This window comes from Alexandromys fortis, unplaced genomic scaffold, assembly GCF_014885135.2.
Source record: "Alexandromys fortis isolate MF-2015 unplaced genomic scaffold, M_Fortis_MF-2015_v1.1 scaffold_25, whole genome shotgun sequence".
Lineage (NCBI taxonomy): Eukaryota > Metazoa > Chordata > Mammalia > Rodentia > Cricetidae > Alexandromys > Alexandromys fortis.
In genome coordinates, this window is record NW_026067904.1 from 4,459,416 (window position 1) to 4,478,945 (window position 19,530).

The 19,530-nt window shown below is 39.2% G+C and overlaps 1 protein-coding gene across 1 annotated transcript in view; it reads left to right on the forward strand.

Moving 5' to 3' along the window:
* Positions 1-2,837: 2,837 nt before the first annotated feature.
* Positions 2,838-19,530, forward strand: part of Rit2 (Ras like without CAAX 2) — a 286,249-nt gene continuing 269,556 nt past the window's right edge. The window contains exon 1 of the mRNA XM_050135106.1: positions 2,838-2,940. Coding sequence (XP_049991063.1) covers positions 2,838-2,940 — 103 coding nt within the window. The remainder of the gene's footprint in view (positions 2,941-19,530) is intronic.

Below are 19,530 nucleotides of genomic sequence, written 5' to 3' on the forward strand. Positions count from 1 at the left end.
ACAAAATGCTAAATGCTGTTTATATTTTTTGTTTCATTTAACGATAACATTTTAATTTTTCAAAACATGATAAGTACATGAATATGGTAAGCCGTATTTCTTTGTTAGATCCAATCATAGAATTAATGGTTTTGCCAGGAAGACAAGTAGCTCATAGCTTGCTTACTCTGCAGAGTGTGAAGGCAAAGTTGGAATATGGCCTCAGGTAATGATTTGTGTCTGTGTGAGACATTGGAAGCCACTGGCTTGTATGGTTTTGTATTTGATATATGAATGTGTCAGCATGGTCAATAGGTTGATGATTTATGTGTACAGGCTCAATTGTGCCCTCTGGAAAACAGGACAGGGCAGCAAACTTGTGATAGGAGAGAGTAAATTAGAGAATGTTCTGGTTATGAAAATCAAATATAACCGGAAACAGAATCCAAACTGGATCTTGGAAGGTACTGATGCTCTTATGATCTTACTGATAACAATGTCATCTCCATGTGTTGAGGCTGAGGGTGATGTCTTTCTAGGCACACCAGAGTTAAAACATAAGCAGAGTTGTCATGGGTACATCCAGGAGGTCTTTAAATTTAGTTCTGGAGCACAAGGGGAAACGCAGTTTAAAATTACCCCCAAACTGGAGAGTTACTACAGAAATGAAGAAATCTAGGTTCATAAGTGAACTATAGTGGAAAGAGATTGGAAAGAGAGAGTGTTCAGGGAAATAAATAAACAGGAAGGTCCCCTGGAATATTTCTTAAATAAAACAATCATAAATTAAATTAACATTTAAATATCTTGGAATTTTTAAAATATATTTTAATTATATTTCTTTTCTCCCCTCCAGCTCTTTGAAAGATTCTATAAGAAAAACTACAGATGAGAGTAGAATCTTACATGGAGTACATATATATATATGTATATATGTATGTATGTTATATATAATAATATGAAAGAAGAGAAAAGATTAGAGGAAGGGAGGAGAAAAAGGAAGATATCAAAGGCAGGGAAAAAAGGAGCTAATTGTGGCCAAAAGACTTGAAAATATTATATGAAAAAAAACTGTATACAATGAAGATGCATCAGTAAGATGCAAAAAAGGATTGTATTCAAAATATATAAAGAATTCTCAGAACTCAATAAAATAAATCAAATCTTGACAGATAAGTAGAAAATAAAAAAGACTTAAATATTTGGATAAGCTCATTAGAAGATATTTTTCCCTAATATATATTTATAAAATTAGCTGTTAGCATTATGCTTCAAGAGAAAACCCAAATAATGTGATATTATATATCTATGTATGTCTGAACTGAGAATGTAGGGTTTCACATATCATTTTGTTGAAAAATCAGTTGAGTGAATCAGACTGAGCCTGTTTGAGAATTAAGTCACATGGCCCCAGAATCTGAGCTCTTGGCTATGGCATTCTCAGCCATAGCTGAGAAAATGTACTGAACACAAACAGGAAAATGTACCGAACACTTATCCTGTGCCCCTTACTTCACTGCACACTATAGTGATATACAGAATTGAATAAATACAATTAGCTGAGTGGTGGTGGCACACTCCTTTAAACCCAGCACTCGGGAGGCAAAGGTAGGCGGATCTGTGTGAGTTCGAGATCAGCCTAATCTACAAGAGCTAGTTCCAGGACAGTTAGGGCTGTTACACAGAGAAACCCTGTCTCTAAAAACCAAATATATGGTTTCTTTATGGAGGATCTTAAAAATTAGAAAGACAAGTCAATGTACTCGAAACACTTGGATACATCCTCCAAGGTCAACTTCAACAAGAAGCCTAACACATGAAGAACGCCATTGCCTCTATAGAAGGACAGGGTCTGACTGATAATTAGAGATTATTGAAACTATTCTGAGACTTTCATGTTTTAGAAGATCACAGTGGAAAAGGCTACAAGAATTCCGATGAGAAAGACTTTGACCTTCTGAAGAACAGCCTAGATTCTTCTATGATTTAATATGCAACCATTTTAATAAAAACATATTTATTGTGTCTCTTTCATGCTTGCTAGAGTCATATAATCCACTTTGTTTCTAATGACTTGGTATAAATAAGAACGATCCATGTTCAGGCGTGGCAATGAGCTAATTCAATTATCCCCTATGTCAGGACCTTCACTGCACACACAATGAGCAAGCAACTCCTCTTAGGCACTATCCCAACAACACTAAGGACTCACCCTTATGTTCCCAGAGTTTTTTTTTTTTTTTTTTTTGTATGGGTGCCGCCCCTTTTCCAGAATGAGACATGTAAGGGCAGATCTCGAGAGATAGCTCCGATACAATCCACAGAAAATGTTCAAGTAATTGACTCTGATTAAAATAAAATGATGTCTCTGAAGCTGCAGTAACAGAAGTCAGCTAGTGAGACAGCATCTCCCCTTAAGGCTCAGACTCTCTATTATAGCCCCTCAGTCTGGAATGAGCTCAAGTGTGTGTGCATCTAAAAACTTGCTGCTGCAGCCGGGGGGAGGTGGGGGAGCACCCAGAAGAGAAAAGAGAGAGGAAAACTGAGAAAGAGCAATGGAGAAATAGAACACCGAGGGAAAGAAGAAACCAGAATGAGCAAGTGAGATCAGTGGAGATGTGAAACGGTGAAGGATCAGAGGGAGGGGGAAGTAAAGCCAGATTTTTATTGGAAGCAATTGAAGTGGTTGCTATGAGACCCGCTCCAGCAGAGGACCAGCAGGCAGCCCGAAGCTGATGGTTCTTGTCATGCACTACAGCTTTCCTTTGACACAGTTTTAGAGTTGTTTACTATCTGAGCAAGCACCTGACACGGGTGACTTTTTCTTCCTTTTTTCTCCTCGCGTTCCCCTGGGTAAGATGGAAGTAGAAAATGAAGCCCACTCTTGCCCTGGCAGCTCACCAGGCGGGTCCAGAGAATACAAGGTGGTAATGCTGGGCGCAGGGGGCGTTGGTAAAAGCGGTAAGTTTTCAAAAGCCGCCGGGGAAGGAGGGAATCTGCATAGAGGCTGCTGTATAGAGCATGGCAGAAGAGCATCTGGCAGGGCGATTAAAAGTAAAGACTTGAGGGGAAGCTCCCTAGTCAGGAGAATTCGGAGAGAGCAGTCACAATGCGTAGAACTTTAAGAGGATAATTTGTTTCTTTCATTTCATGCTGAGTAATATTTGTTCTGGGTTTCTAGGTCTTTACACTAGATGTGAAATATATTAGACAAACTCATGCGGGAGAAATTTTCTACTGTTCTCATAAATACACAAATTAAAAGAGGATCTCTCTACCTCTCTAGTTAAAGAGGCAGTTACAAACACAGGTACATGCTCAGTAGTTTTGGTGCTAGTTGTTGGAAGGGCTTTGTTTGCTTGTGTTTTGAGCAGGAGTCTGATTTTCTGTGTCTGCCATTGCATGCATAGACTTTTTTTTTTTTTTAAAGAAAAAGTTGGATTTGGAAAGTAATAGTGGTTTAAAAAGAATGTTTCTCGCTGTGGGAGGCAAGCAGGGTAAGCGAGTCATGCTTTGTGGTTAAGCAAATTAAAGGAAAGCTGTGAGAAGGCATTTGAGGTGGTAGTGAGAGGAAGAGTTGAAAATCCAGGCTGGCTTGGCATAGCATAGCACAGCACAGCACAGCACAGCATAGCATAGCAGGCAATGGTTTGTTTCTACAGGAGCTTAACACACCATCTATAACAAACTAAATGAGCACTCACCCAGCGATGCTTCAGGCTGAGTCTCACAGCTTGGTCATGGTTAAGGTATGAGCTGATAATACAGTACTTCATATACACATAAGAGGATCCCCACTGAGGACATCTATTTATGCAGAGTGAGCCCGTACAAATATTACCAAAAAATTCAGTATTTTCGTTCATGGAAATAAGATTCGAAGCTGAGGACCAAGGAACAAACTAGTAACTTTGGTGTACATCTAACAAGACTGAAAAAGCTGAGAAGTCAAGGGAGGGAGAAAGAGTAATTATAGTGTACAGGAAATATAAAGAGGTCATAAACAATATTAAAATACAGAAGTCTCCTTTTTATCCAAAAATGAAATAGCCTGAAGGGGAGAAGGGGGTAAGGTAGGTCTTGAAGTGGTACCAAGCTTGTGTCACAGAAAGGGGAGTCATGCCATCTAGGAAAGAAGCATGGTATGTAAACTTAATAACCTTATGAATGAGGAGTTTAAAAATTGTTTATTTTTTGTTGAAGTAAGCAATGGCATAAGAGGGAAAATGAATGTGTAGATTTAGTGAGAAGCTAGTAAAGGTTATAATGTACATAAACCAGGCTATGTTTTGCAAGGATTGAGAAAGACTGAGCTAGATAGAGACAGAAAGAGACAGAGCAGGAGGAGAGATGGAAGAGTATATTAGAGGAGAGGTTGAAAACTGTCAGTGTCAGAGAGTCTTTCCCTGGTAGCATGTGAACGGAGACAGACATGCTGAGAGTCTGGGTATCCACATGTCATTTGTGTACTAGCTGATGTCACTTTGTTTCTACACGACCTGGGGGCATGGAAAGAGAGTAACTTGTCAGTCTGTTTCCTGGTCTTAGACCTGGAGCGTGGAACTAAAGAGTGTCAGTAGCAGCTTCCAGGAGGCCATTTACTATGTAACCATATGTATGTAATAGTGGTCTATCTGACCTTTTTTCCTGTTAGATTTTACTCACTGTCCCAATAGCTGGAGATTTTCAACAGTCTGAATTGCTTTTATCTTCACTTTACACAAAAGAAATACATTTCTCACCAAAGATGGAGCAAAAACATTTCCGGTGTAATGCAGACAAGATCAGGCAGCTGGCCTTTAGAGAAGGTGAGGGATAAAGGAAGATAGTCCTGTGATTTCTCTGAAATGATATGTTTGGATAAAACTTCAGGAAATACTGTACATACTAAAATTTCCATCACAGAATTTCCTTTGGCCTTCACAATGATGGAATCAGAGCTTGCTCTTGAACTAGCTTCTTGGGTTTATTTGGGGCTTTCAGTATGTAAATATTCATCATCAATTTCATTACTAATCTTTTAAATGTCAAAATGTTTGCCTTCAAATAAACTAAAATGTCTTTAAAAGCCATTTTCATGTGACTGAAGATTTAAATTAATAGAGGAATTTCTTGAGACTGTCTAGCCTGCACCATTATGCCCTGTGCAGGGATGTTTAGGAGGAACTCCTCTCCAAAAGTTAAGGGAACTACATAAAATTCTTATCTGTTTCCATTTCTGAGCATAAGGTCACAGTCATACCTGATCAAGGACAAGGAAATCAATACACTGTCACAAAAATTATTAAATGAACAAAATCGTAGGGAATTTTCTGTTTATTGAGAAATTACATTGTTTTTTAATCCCTGTTTTACTAAAATACACTGTGAGTCAAAACATTTGAAAACACTAGTTACTTTGCTGAAATAACAGTTTTTATAAGACAAATATGTAGGCAAACCAATGTGTTGTGTGGGAAAATTTCAAACTTTAAGTGACCAATCAAGGTTATTGAGTATGTGTTATGCACAGACCTTCAGTGGCTACTCCAGTGGGAAAACATGAAGGAAGCAGACATCTAGGAAGAACCCAGCAGTAGGGATGTAGGCAACATATATTAGATGCTCACATTTTCTCCTCATGATTGCATGTCCAATTAATAGACTGAAAAATCATGCCACAACTTTATCTAAAGAAAAATAAAACACAGAGTTCCAAGTCACTTCACCCGACTACTGCATTATTTTTCATACATCGAGGAAGGAAAGTGAGGACCTTTATCACTCACCATCAAAAAGAAAATAGGGCTGTCATTAGTGCAATATTTTCCATGAAAATGATAAAAGTAACTGTTAATTTTCTACAACAGAACTCTAAATCTATGCCAATCTGATTTTGAATTGATGTAATTAATAGTACACAACATTTAATCTGTATAGTATAAAATACTTGAATATTTATATAATTAATTGTCACATTATAATATTGTTCACTAATGTTCCAACTGCTGAGAAAACAGGGGTTAATAAAAACCATCTTCATCCTGTGGAAACGATGGAGAAATTGGGAGTTGAAGAGGTAGATGATTCGTATCTAGAACACACCTTCCTCAACACACTGATGTACTTTTTCACCATTGGCTTTGCAGAGGATGACACAGAGAAAACTGGACCACACAATGTTCATGTAAAGTAGAAGGTTTGTAGGAGTCAGTCTGTAGAGCTAACGTGCTATGAAGAATGCAGGCAATGATATCACACTGCACCTGAAGTTTTGTGAAGCCAGTAAGTTTAGACGCTCTTGCCACACAGGAAAACAGTCAAGCAAAAGTAATCAGGGTAAGCATGAAATGATGAGGGCACTGCTTGTTCAGTATGGCATGGTCGAACATGCTATTTACATACATCGCACTGAGTGTCTCAAACATGGTCTTGTCACTCTTGCTCAGTGGTGATAGCACCATGAGATTATCATGGAGCTAAATAGCCCTTGTGAGGTAGTCATCCTAATATCACAGCACCGTTCACACCCATGTGTTTATGCTGATGCTGGGATATAGAATAAATATTAATGATACATATAGGAATTATTAACAGTGCATAAAACATGTTAATAGTTCAGGTATTTTTAAGTTTTTACATTCATCCATTGTGTGTGTGTGTGTGGGGGGACACCACAGCATTTGTGTGGTGGTCAGAGAACAGCATGTGGTTGTCTAATTTCCATTTTCACTACATGGATCCTGAGGATCTGACTCAGGTCCTCAGAGTTGGCAGCTAGTACCCTTATCTGATGATCTGTCTTCTCAGCCCTTGTTTATATATTTTATTATAGTTTACTTTTCTGATTATTTAAAATGTATATTTAATATATGCATATGTATATATAATATACTCTTGGTGTATATTAGACATATGCAAGTTCATGCTGACACTCTTTGTGATGCTTGTAGAATGGCAAATGACTCATTTATCAGAAGGTATCTTGGTAGTTACCCAACATGTGCCTGCATATGCATTAGTAACTGTTCTCACAATAATAAACATAAAATTCATGATAAGGGAACTGATTACAAAGTTATCAAGTGCTACACAAAGAACTATAGGCAACCAAGGAGTGCTGAGAACAGAAGAAGTAGTCTTCTCCTAGGAGGAGCACACAAATTGCTTATCCAGTAACAAATAGCCAGGCCTGAAAATATATATAGACAAGTACCATTATACAGACTTGGCAGTTGTACTAAGTATTGGGGAATATATATGTATATGCATATTCATATGTGAATTCAGTGACAATTAATGAAAAGAGAGGTCATGAATTTGAAGTAGGTCAAGGAAAGTTTGGAGGGAGAAAAATGGAGGAGGGAAATTATGGAATTATATTCTGAAAAATCTAAAAAAGAGAAGATAATTAAAATATAAAATGAGAAAAAAGAATAATTAATGAATATTCATGAGTCTATTATTTATTAAAAAGAGCTGATAAAATGCTGACGTGTTTCGAACTGATGATGTCACAGCAATGAGAGTAGAACAAAAGCCCATGTCTGCCATGCATTGTAAGTATAATTGAACGTAAAGAAATGAGAAAAATTGGATAGGCCAATGGGCTCGAGGTGTGCTATGGACTTTCTTGGCTTCTTTTTGTCATAGGGCTCTTAATGCTCTCTTCTAATTTAGAAAAAGAAAAATATCACAGCTGTAGTGGAAGAGTTTTGCTAAGTAGTTCTTTCAATTTATTAGATTTTTTAATAAAAATATAAATACTAATCCAAATTCCCATTCCCTCACCTCCTCCCATTCCCTCCACACACCCTCCCACTCCACCCCCATCTAATCCTAAGAGAGGGTAAGGCACAGCTTTGTGGAAGGTCCAAGGCCCTCCCTACTATATCTAGGCTGAGCATGGTATACATCCAAAGAGAACAGGATCCCAGAAAGCCAGTACATGCAGTAGAGATAAATCCCAGTGCCACTGCCAGTGGTCCCTTAGTCTGCCCCAGCCATCCAACTGTCAACCACATTCAGAGGGATTAGTTTGGTCCTATGATTGTACCTTCCTAGTCCAGCTGGAGTTGGTGAGCTCCCGTTAGCCCAAGTAAGCAGTTTCAGTGCATGAACTCTTCATGGTCTTGACCTCTTTGCTCATATTCTCATTCCTTCCACTCTTCAACTGGATCTTGGGAGCTCAGTCCAGTGCTCCGGTGTGGGTCTCTGCCTCTGTTTCCATCTGATGTTGGACAAAGGTTCTATGGTGATATTTAAGATAATCATCAGTCTGACTACGGGGCAAGTCAAGATTGGGCCCCATCTCCTCTGTTGCTTAGGGTCTTTGGTGGGTTCATCCTTGTGGATTCCTGGGAATTTCTCTAGAGCCAGGTTTCTGCTAACCCTATAACGGCTCCCTCAATTAATATATCTCTTTTCTTGTTCTCATCTCTGTTCTTCTTCCATATGACTAAGCATTGATTTTTCTCATCTTTTGTGATTTGATCAGTGATTCTGCTCCTGTGTCTTGGTGTGCTGGACTGCTGTTTGATTTCCCACTGTGTGTGAAAGTAGCTCACCCACTGCAGACACGAGCAGATGCTAACCAACAACATTGCTATCTTGTTTTCTAAAAATATAATACCATTCTCACACTATTTGATAATAGAATGATTCAATCAGTCCTGAATGTTACCTACTGATTTTAGATGAAGTTGAGACATATATCCAGAGATTGGTATAAGAACGCACAGAAATAGCAATAAGGAAGTCAATTTAAGCTTGCTAGTGACATTGTTTTCATCTAATTGAATGGGAAGAACAGATAGCACATGTCTTGAAGTTGTCTTGTTGAAACTATGTCTTAATGTGCATTTCAAATGTTAAGTCTGTATGAAACATGACAGAAGCCATGAGAAGGCAGGTAATTTATTCATGGCTGGGATTTTTCACAATGTTCTGGACATCTAGGGTACACCCATTTTATGGAGGAAAAATGATGCATATACAAACTAGCAATAGATCTTTGATGCAGATAGTTCAGGTTCAAGGATGGCTATATCTGGATACGATAGCTAAGCACATGTTACAATAGCTAGCGTTTGTGCATTGCAAGATGAATAGGACACTTGTGACATTGAAAGGAAACAGTGTGGAGAATGATGAGAAACATAATTTAGCAGATAGTAAAACACAAGCAAGGCCGAGAAGGAATTTAGACATTACAATGTTTCAGCAAGAGGTCTTATAAATTAGTGTCTTCTAGGACAAGTAGGGAAAATGAAAAGATTTTAAGCCTCTGTCCTTGCCCCTCAGTCGTTCTACCCTAATGGCACCGCAGACCACTAGTTACTGCAGTGCTGTCCCAAGAATCAGTCAGAAGGTTCAAAGAAAGCTCACGGGGAAACAGAAAACCGATATCATCTCTCTCAAATGATGTTTGGAAACAATTCAGGTCAAAGGTATTAACTGATCCTATTTCCAAGACAACATGTACTCTGCAGAGTTTGAAATTATGAAAGAGAGTTAGTGCTGGCTGATGCCTTTATTAGATGATTGACACGAGGCTGTATCAGTCCCTAAGCCTCTCATGTGTTGGTGGTCCCTAACATCCCGACAGTGTGTTGTTGGCATGACCCATAGCCTAGCACGTCCACCAGCCTTCACATGTGGCTTACCTTGATCTTGAGAGGAAACTGTAGCAATCTCCATTTTATGTATGAGAGGATCAAGGCTTATGTTGAAATTAATTCACAATGTGTCTAAAGATACATAGTGATTAAATGAAAAACCCAAATGCCTGTGCATGTATTGAAGGGTTTAGTTCCATTTTGGGGGGCGAGGGTACTATGCACCTGCTATCAAAAAACAGCTGTATCTTCACAGATGTCTTCTAGGCATCAAGTAGAACATGTGCATCAAAGCTGAAAAATCCAACATCCTATCCTAACAGCAGGTAATGATACCCTCATTTAAATGGGATGGGGAAATGTGAGAGGCAGATAGCAAAGGCAACATCTGGTTTGTTGAGGCTATTCTGGGGGCCTGAATACATAGAGAAAGGGTGACAATCACAGGGTTGGATAACCAAGTAGCTGACAAAATGAGAACTTACTGAAAGTAGCAGGATTAGTGAAGAAAACGGTGTGTTAAATATATTAGGCAGATTTAAATCTATTAAGTATTGACATCTCTTTCATAGTATTCCATTAATCAATCAATCCATCCATCCATTGTGACCTCCTCTCTCTCATATATATATATACATACATATATAATATGTACATATATACACACACATATATGTACATATTAATGAATAGTTATAAAATATATATGGAGAGAAAGTTACATGTGGAGACTTTCTTGTTTCATTATTTAAGAAGAATCCAGGGAGTATGGAGATATTCCTAGAGAAGTAAAAATCTTTAAGTATTACTAAGAATGAGATTCAACCTTGGCCCTACACATAGGAACATAAATAAAATGATGCAGAAGAAGAATTGCAAAGTCACATGTACAGTGAGAGAAAGGTCAAGGTGTCACACTAGAAGTGATGGAACTGAGAGGAGGTAGAGTCATTTGTCAGGTTAATCAACCGTTCAGCTGCAGCCTTCACAGCATAGTTTTCTGGAATCCTGGATGATAGATCTTTCCAACAGGCCACCCTGCTTTCTGTTACCCAGTAGATGAGTGTCACCAGTGATGGGCGGTGACTGTATCTCTGTAGTTTGCCATATTTGTAGTTGTTCCTGATGTTGACTGCAGTTGTTTTCTGCAATGCGGATGCACACAGAAGAGGCTCATCACTGATTCTGTCTGTTGTTACAAAGCCAGTTAAAACTTCAGCTTCATCAATGGTGATGTTTTAGAAACATTCTCTGATGAATGGCCAAGCTGAGCTATCAGCTCTCCTGGTCTTCCAGCAGGCCCCAGTCACATGATTTTGCTACCTGTTGTAGCACATCACCAGCTATGCTCTTTCATCGTACTGGAACCCTAGACAATGATGTCACATACTGACTTGTCTTATCTCCACAAGCTCTCCAGTACATCAGCATCCCACATTGCCAGGTATCCTAGAGGATAGAAATCTATATTAATTCTCTCTGCAATATATGAGAGATGGAAGGTGAAGGCAGGGTGGTACCACTATGACTTCCGTATTGAGAGGAAGTGAAGCAACGTGAGGTTTATAGTCCATACTAAAAAGGCTTTTGCTTTGTTTTGTTTTTCGAGACAGGGTTTCACTGTTTAGCTACACTGTCCTGAAACTAGCTTTGTAGACCAGACTGGCTTCAAACTCACAGAGATCCGCTTGCCTCTGCCTCACAAGTGCTGGGATTAAAGGTGTGCATCAACACCGCTTTGCAACTAAAAAGTTTTTAACTAAACTGAAATTAGATGGTATAGGAAATTAGTGATCTCACCATATAAGTCGGGGTATTAGCAAAGGAGAGAATTCTTTAGTTAAAAAACACACTGCAAAGGGAAGTTTATATTTGGAGAGTTACCTATTAAATGGACAAGGATTCTTAGTTTTCCAGCCTGTGGTTCAGTGTAATCTACTTTAAACCAAGCAATAAAAGTGTGTGTGTGTGCATGCGTGTGTGTGTGTGTCTCAGCACAGTCATAAAGGACTAACTTTCGTTTTGTACTAGTATTCTTTCAATTTTGTTCCTGCATAGCACCAACAGAGCTAGCCTTTTTAGGAACTGCACACATCTCTGTTCATGTGCAGTAAACACAAGACCTCATGGGCTGTTGGAAGGCTTTAGATGGAAGACATAGCACTTGTCTTGGTTGATGATGAGATGAAATGAGAAAGATGAAGACATCTGAGCTGAGGACTCAACCACAGTCCATATCCCTTGACAATCCATGTTCTCATCTCCCCTTAATGTTCAGGACAAGGTCCCAAAACAGAAATGAAAACAATGTGAACTGGGGGTTTGATATCCAAGGAAATTCACATTTATGCTTTCTCACCTGTAATGGGAGCAACAATGGCTCTTACAGTGACTGTCTCTCATAGATGATTAAGAGAAAAATTAGGGACATAGTTAAGTGTTGAGTTGTAATTATTTTTTTCAAGACAGGATTTCTCTGTGTAGCCTTGGCTGTCCTGGAACTGGTTCTGTATACCAGGCTAGCCTCAAACTCAAAGATCTGCCCTGCCTCTACCTCCAAAGTGCTGGGGTTAAAGGTGTGAGCCACTACCACCTGGATATGTTACAATTTTAACATAAATGGGTAAATGCACTTTTTATTATCTACTCTCAACAGTAATTAGTTTTACATAGGCCATTTAAACCCTTTAAGTCTCCATTTTCTTCAAAATTGCTTATTTAAAATTATCTCAGAGTTGTCAGGAAAATATTAGTTATAATCTGTGTGCTATTATCAGAATGCTAAACCTTCATTAAAACTTCTGCCTTCCTTCTTCCCAGTCTTCCCTCCCTCCCTTCTCCATTTCTTTTGTTTTCTTCCTTATTTATCCCCTTTTCTCTGTCCTCCCAGTCCTCCCTCGTGTTTTCCTCCCCTTCTCTTTTTTCCCCTTCCACGCCTTAAATGTGTTTATCTCTGTAGCATGGGGCAGGTAATGATATCTTTCATTTGAGTTTTAGGAAAACATTTTGGATTGGATGTTATGGATCTGCCATTGAGTTTTGAGCTGCTCTATTCTCTTGCTCTCTATAACCTTATATTGATATCCTTCAGCTTTCTTCTATGAGTGGTAATTTCAGTGACAATATTTGTGGCTTGCTAGTTACTCTAGGAAGCAACTCTTACTTTACAGCAATTTACTTGGAACATACACATATGCATACATGTGCATGCACACACACACACAAAACTACTTATAGAGGAAGGATTTAACAACAACCATTTATACCAGCAGAAAAGGCTTGGAGACGTCCTGATTTTTAGTAGAGTGTACCTGTGTGTGAACATGGACCGAAACTATTCTTTCCAGTCTTTTTGCTATTTTCATACATATTAAATAATAAAATGTTCCCTTGTTCTTGCAAGAAAACTAGTAAATTACAGGCACATGGAGTTCTTTTTGTTTGTTTTCCCCTAGCAGGAAAATCAGATTATTTAGAAACACTGTGTACATTTTCATTTGGAATTATGACTTTAGTAAATTTGTCTCCACCCACCATATTTTAACCCTTCCCCTTACATCCAGCTTTTACTTGCTCCCTGCTCCCCATACAAGGCTAGCCTGTTTACCCCGCATACTACTTTGCTTCTTCTCTCTGTCTGCATTTCAGCATGCCCACCCCTACACTGTGCCCACACCCACACTGTCAATAAGTCAATACCCAAAGCCTGCAGGGCTTCTGGCAACTGAGTCAAAAGTGGCTTCTTGTCAGTTGTCAAAACAGGCACCCTGAGAGCCAGTCAGATGGGGGAGATCTGCCCTGTCAGATGGCATTGCTGTGCAGGATGGAGAGAGCAGGCAGTTGGGAGCTGGACTGAGACACCGCCAGGAGTCAGCAGTCATCAGGAGGGAATTGAAAAGGAGACTGAAAAGGCAGCGATGGGAAGCCTCAGAACAGAGGCTCAAACGTTGTCCCGTGACAGTGTTTCCTGAGGTGGCCCTTGGGAACCTTCCCTCCACCTTCCTTCCAGCTGTTCACTCCCATCCATTTGCCCAGGTTCTCTTTCTTTTCTGGTTTAATATATTCTCTCTTTTAAACACGTTCTTTATGATTTATTGTTGTTTTCAGCAGTATTTATAGTTGCACAGGTTCTTCTGGAATCTGATATATGGTCTTAAAATGTTATTTAAATTTTGAATTTTTATTTAACTTGCTATTTCTTTAGACTGTATATTTCCATCTTGAGTATAAATTCTTAGAGTGTAGGAAATAAATTTTATAGGATCTTCCTTCTTTTATGATATTTATGGCAATAAATCCTCAAAAATATTTATAAGTTTAATTTCTTTCTTCTGTCTTTGAAGTAATTTAAGGCCTAAGACACCGGGTGTAAGTATTAAAATAAAACTAAATGATACTTCAGAATTCGCATACGAAGAGTCATAGAGAAGAAAACTGATATCAGAAAACAACAGTGGTGTATAAACATAGCTTAGGCCATTGGTTGTGTACAACCCTCTCAAGCAAGCATGAAAGATTCTGGGTGACAGTTTGGATGTATAAAGGGCACCTATGTTCAGAATGCTTAGTGGCTTATAGAGGCCAGGGTAAGCTTGTGGACAAAATCTGTTAGCAATGCGAAGGAGCTCTGCTATGACAAATGATCCTAAGTCAGCAGATAATGTAGAGGCATATTGTGCATATTTCTTTTAAACCAGAGGGTGGAATGTCTTGCATACAAATGCATATGAAACTGAAAACCACTCATTTTATTTCCCAAACTAGTTCCCAGGTTGGGGGTGTGCTGTGGGGGCAGAAAGTCTTTGGTGAACCTTGGGGAATAAGCCTGTAGAATACTGTCAATTTTGACTGTTTTAATTTTAAGGGTATCATTAATATTTTAGCAAATTATTTTTTTGTTCCACGCTGAATATAACTGAGGTAGGACCAGGCGGTGGTGGCGCACGCCTTTAATCCCAGCACTTGGGAGGCAGAGGCAGGTGGATCCCTGTGAGTTTGAGTCCTGGCTGATCTACAGAATGAATTCCAGTACATCCAGGGCTACACAAAGAAACTTTGCCTCAAAAAACAAAAACAAAATCGAAACAAGCGACCCCAGTCCTGTGAAGAACAGAACCTCTGAACTATTTGTAAGTTTTATGACAAGAGCAGGAGTGGGGGAGATCTGAGACTAGCGGACAGAGATTACAGCAAGGCATCATTTTTCCCGGATCAGAAGAAACTCTAAAATTAAGAGAGCAAGATTTATTTGGAAGGCACAATAGTTACTGCTATTAAAAACTTCCAAGAAACAAACTAAGAAATGGTAAAACAAAACAAAACAAAACCAAACCACAATCAACATTCCGCCCTGGATTGGGGAGTTTGTCTTCTTTGGCCCTGCCTCTTCGTTCAGCTACTTTCCCCTTTTCCTCTGGTTTGATGTTAATGAGAGCTTATCTGATCTAATGTCAACTTTTTCACCTACTCATCCATACCCCACAAAATCCCTTTTATTTCTCTGACCTTACAATCTGTCCCCCAGCTCAGTTCTTGCTTATTTCTCACTGTGACCAAAGTGTTTTCCGCAATAGGGTCTTACCGTCTGCTACTGGTGATGGATGGATGAAGAACAGTGTCAACAATCTTGCTCTGCAGATTAGAGGGCCTCCCTGATAATCTGATGGAGGGGGCAGGGGGCGGAGTTGCTTAATAATCTGTGGCTTTGGGAAGTACGTTATCCTTCCCCCCATACAGGGTACTGTAGCTTAAACTTTTCAATGATATGTTTTAACATGTTTAAAGAAGAGTCAGTTTCCATATGAATTATCATAATCTTTAGTATGGTTCATTTCCTTCCCATCCCCTCCTATGCCATGTACTCCCAGCCTACTCCCAGCCCCTCAGCATATTCTACCTTCGCTTTTCTCTTTTCTATCTTTAATATCACCTGTGCTTCACTCTCGGTGCTTGCTTAAGGCCTTCATTTTACACCCACCTCCTCAAATATTATCTATCTATCTATCTATCTATCTATCTATCTATCTATCTATCTATCTTTTTTTTTTTTTTTTTTTTTGGTTTTTTGAGACAGGGTTTCTCTGTGGCTTTGGAGCCTGTCCTGGAACTAGCTCTTGTAGACCAGGCTGGCCTCGAACTCACAGAGATCTGCCTGCCTCTGCCTCCCGAGTGCTGGGATTAAAGGTGTGCGCCACCACCGCCTGGCCCCATCTATCTTTTTGTACACTACATGTGCTCCAAGTTCAACACCCTATCCTGAAAATTCATAGCTAATATGTACATATCTCTAATGCGGTCATCAGTATCCGGTCCTACCCCTAAGGCTCAGGAAACTTGTGGGAAAGGGAAGACAGGAAAGGTGTGTTGCAAAAGACTTCTTTTGGATATGACACGGACATTATACTTATCAATTTGTTGCTGTTGTAAATACTACACAAGCCTTGTGCAGGATTGGGGCTCCTTAAAATTTCATCATGAAAGAGCTATGGCTCATGGGGCCCCATCCTTTCCTCAAGGGCAGCTAATAGTTAATATTACTGGGGGAAGAGTATTACTTTCTTCATTGGCACGGCCACTGATAAGTTGCCCATGTCCAGTAAATAATCTCCTATCCATACTCTTGAAAGCAACCCAATTAAATCCTATGAGGCACGCACACACAGACAAATACACAGACGCATACATACACACACAGAAATTTACACACATGCACAGACATACAGATATACAAATACATACACACACACACATGCATACACACACAGACGCACATAGATACCCACAGACACACGTCCATGGTTGAAAGTAGAAGAGGGACTTGTTGGGAAGAAGGGTTCAGCGGGACAGGTAGTGGGAATGACATAATAGGTAACAGGTAATAGGGGCTGAGAAGACTGATATTCATTACATGTATGCAATGAGACTATTAACAAAAATATATTTAAAAAGATAAAAAATAAAGCTGTCTCCATTTCTTCATCACAGAAAGCAAATTAAAAACATTTTTTTTTCTTGCATGGAATCCTGTTCATTGACAAGCACACATGTTGTCTGCCTCACTAGGCTGATTTGCATTTTCTTGAGTGTAATTTTGAGACAGCCCAGCATGTTTGAAACAGCTTGGGCTCTGAAGATGGATAGACGTGTGCTGGGATTCAGTTCTTCTGTCACGAATAGGCACTTGGCAGCAATTCTTCCTCCAGATTTCTTCAGGGATGAGCCAGAGCTCTCTCCTCTGATCTCCTCTCTTTCATTCCATGGACTGTTCTATTCAGCCCTGTGCATCTTAATATTCAACAAAGCTTAAATCTTTATTATAACCATAAGACATAACTAAAATAGACAAATATTTAAAATATTAGCACTGTTATGTGGTCTAGGATATGATGCTTATCAATTAATATTGTCATGCTGAAAAATGATCGACCACTATGTTACAAGATGAAGGAGCGTGTGAGTTGAGCCTAGGATCTAGCAACCCCTCTCCTACCTGTGTTTGCCCAACAGAAATATGTGTGGATAATGAGGGCTGGTCAGTATTTACAGCAGCATTACTCCTAATAGCCTCAAATTAAAATAAAATGCTAATGTTCATCAATATGCGCAAGCAAACCACATTTACAGGTTTGCATTACAAATGAAAAGAGACCAAGGCACATTTACATACAATTCAAAGTGATTTTAGAAATCTTAGCTGCAGCAGCCCAACCTGTTCTAGAACTGCAATTCACCCCCAAACCCAAACCAAAACAAACGAAAACAAAAGCAAAACTAAAAACCTATGGCAAAGGCCAAGAAAGGCCTTATCAAGGGGTAGGAATAACCTAAGCTATCCTGTTGATCTTGGTGCTAACGTCCCTGGTTATCCTTCCTAAGGAAGTCTTCCTTAGATGACTTACTTAGAGACAACGTAGAAAGTCAGACTCTGAATCTGTCCACCATCTGAGTGTCCCTGTTATGATTCTCTACCAGTAACTTGGAAGGTTTACTCATGAGCACAGCCCAGATGTGGACTTTCTGCTTCTCCGTATTGTCCTGCATGCATGCAACTGTTCACCCTTCCAAAGTTAAGTCTAGTTTGCAGAATGGAGGCTTGAGAACAGGGCTGTAGAAATCTGTGACCCACATTCTAATCCTGGTTTGTTCAGTGAGTCTTGTGATCTGTTAAATGTTGATGAGAGTAGAATGGCCTTCAGAGCTACTCACAAATAAAGTGCAAGAAGGGATGGGACCAGCACCTGGCACTTCAATTCAACTAAGAGTGCGCCACTATTATTATTATACCTTTCAAAACAGAGAACAAAAGCAACAAACGTCACGCACTGTTCAGTTCTCCTCAAGCTCGAGATTGTGTTTTGTCCATTTTGTTCAAGGCTGAAGTGGCTTATTGTGTTTTGTCCATTTTGTTCAAGGCTGAAGTGGCTTTATTTCTGCTTATTTACAGAAAGCTATTTTTTGCTTCCTTCCATATCTATGTGACCTTTGTATGGAGGATAAAATAGCATCCTGAAGAAGGGGACAAGAAAGAAGGGAACAGAACCTGCTGCTAGTAAGGATCTTTCAGAGAATGTGGGTGGGGGATGCGATATCTGACTGCTAACTTCTACTTCTTTCCCAAAAAGAAGAAACAAATTTGTGAAATTTTTGGAAATGGTTTGAGTGTAGAGAGTCACTGTCTGAATTTAGTTTACACCCTAGAAAAAGGTCTCTAATGCATCCTAAGGCAACACCTGCTTCTGTGGGAATCTCCTTGTAAGACAGGATTTTAGAGTCACGTGAATTCAAATGAGAATCAGGGAGGCCAGCATAGCTCCATTCTTTTGTTCAATTTCAATGATCTCCTCATGGAAGGTCACACATTGCAAAGGTCTCTGGAAGGCTGAATAGCATCCCTGGCATGTGCGGTCGTGTTTAATTTTCGGTCTTTATAGCTACCACGTGACCACACTAGCTAATCCCTCTCTAACTAATAAGGTCCTCTACTTCCACCTCTACTGATTAATCATCTGGTGGAGTTTTTAATATCCATTTGCGTTTCATTTGCTGGCATTATAAATGCCTTAATCCTGAAAGTGATGAATGATCTTGTAAGAGACAGGACTTCAAGTTTGATTTATGGAGTAGTGAGTTCGCTGACACTCTACCCTTGCAGATCATTGAAATAAAGAGCCTTGAAATAATTTCCGTGGCCTTAAAGCTTCCCTACTGTTTGCATAAGCCTTGTTTTTTGTTTACTTGATTCGCAGTTCCTTGGACACACTCTAGCATCAACTTCCAATTTCATTTCCCAGTGGGAACTATTGTCCTTGTGCAAATTGGTTACTTCAGTCAGTAGGGTCATTTCCTTGTCTCCCAAACAAGCTTTCTGCACTCTTATCTACGTGCCTCATAAAGCACTATGCTTGCTTTCAGTAGCCCTCTAGAACATTCTCTCTGTACTTAGATCCTACTTCTCCTTCAAGAAGTAAGAATGAAATTTCCCAACTTTCATTAAGCAAGCTCTATTGTCAATATGTCTAGCTTTTTCTATTGACACTATTTGAGTACTTTCTAACTGTAAAATTATAGTAATTTATATGAATTTAATTTTCCAAAAAAACTTTGTTATTTTTTTTTTTTTTAATGAGAGAATGCACTTGCTGGGAAATCTGAAGCCTGGGTTTGATCCGTGAAACCCATGCATTGGTGAAAGGTCAGAACCAGCATACAAAATTGTCCCCTGGTCTCCATGTACACACTGTGGCTGGCATGCCCTCACACACATCATCCACAAACACACACATTAATGAAAAATAGACTTAGGTAATATATAGTCTAGGTATTATGAATAAGAATAAAATAAATACTTCAGACCCTACCATTCAATCTACTAGCATACTCTAAAACATTTTTTCTTTTTTTTATTGAGAAAAGGAAAAAAAAAAGTTTCTGCCTCCTCCCAGCCTCCCATTTCCCT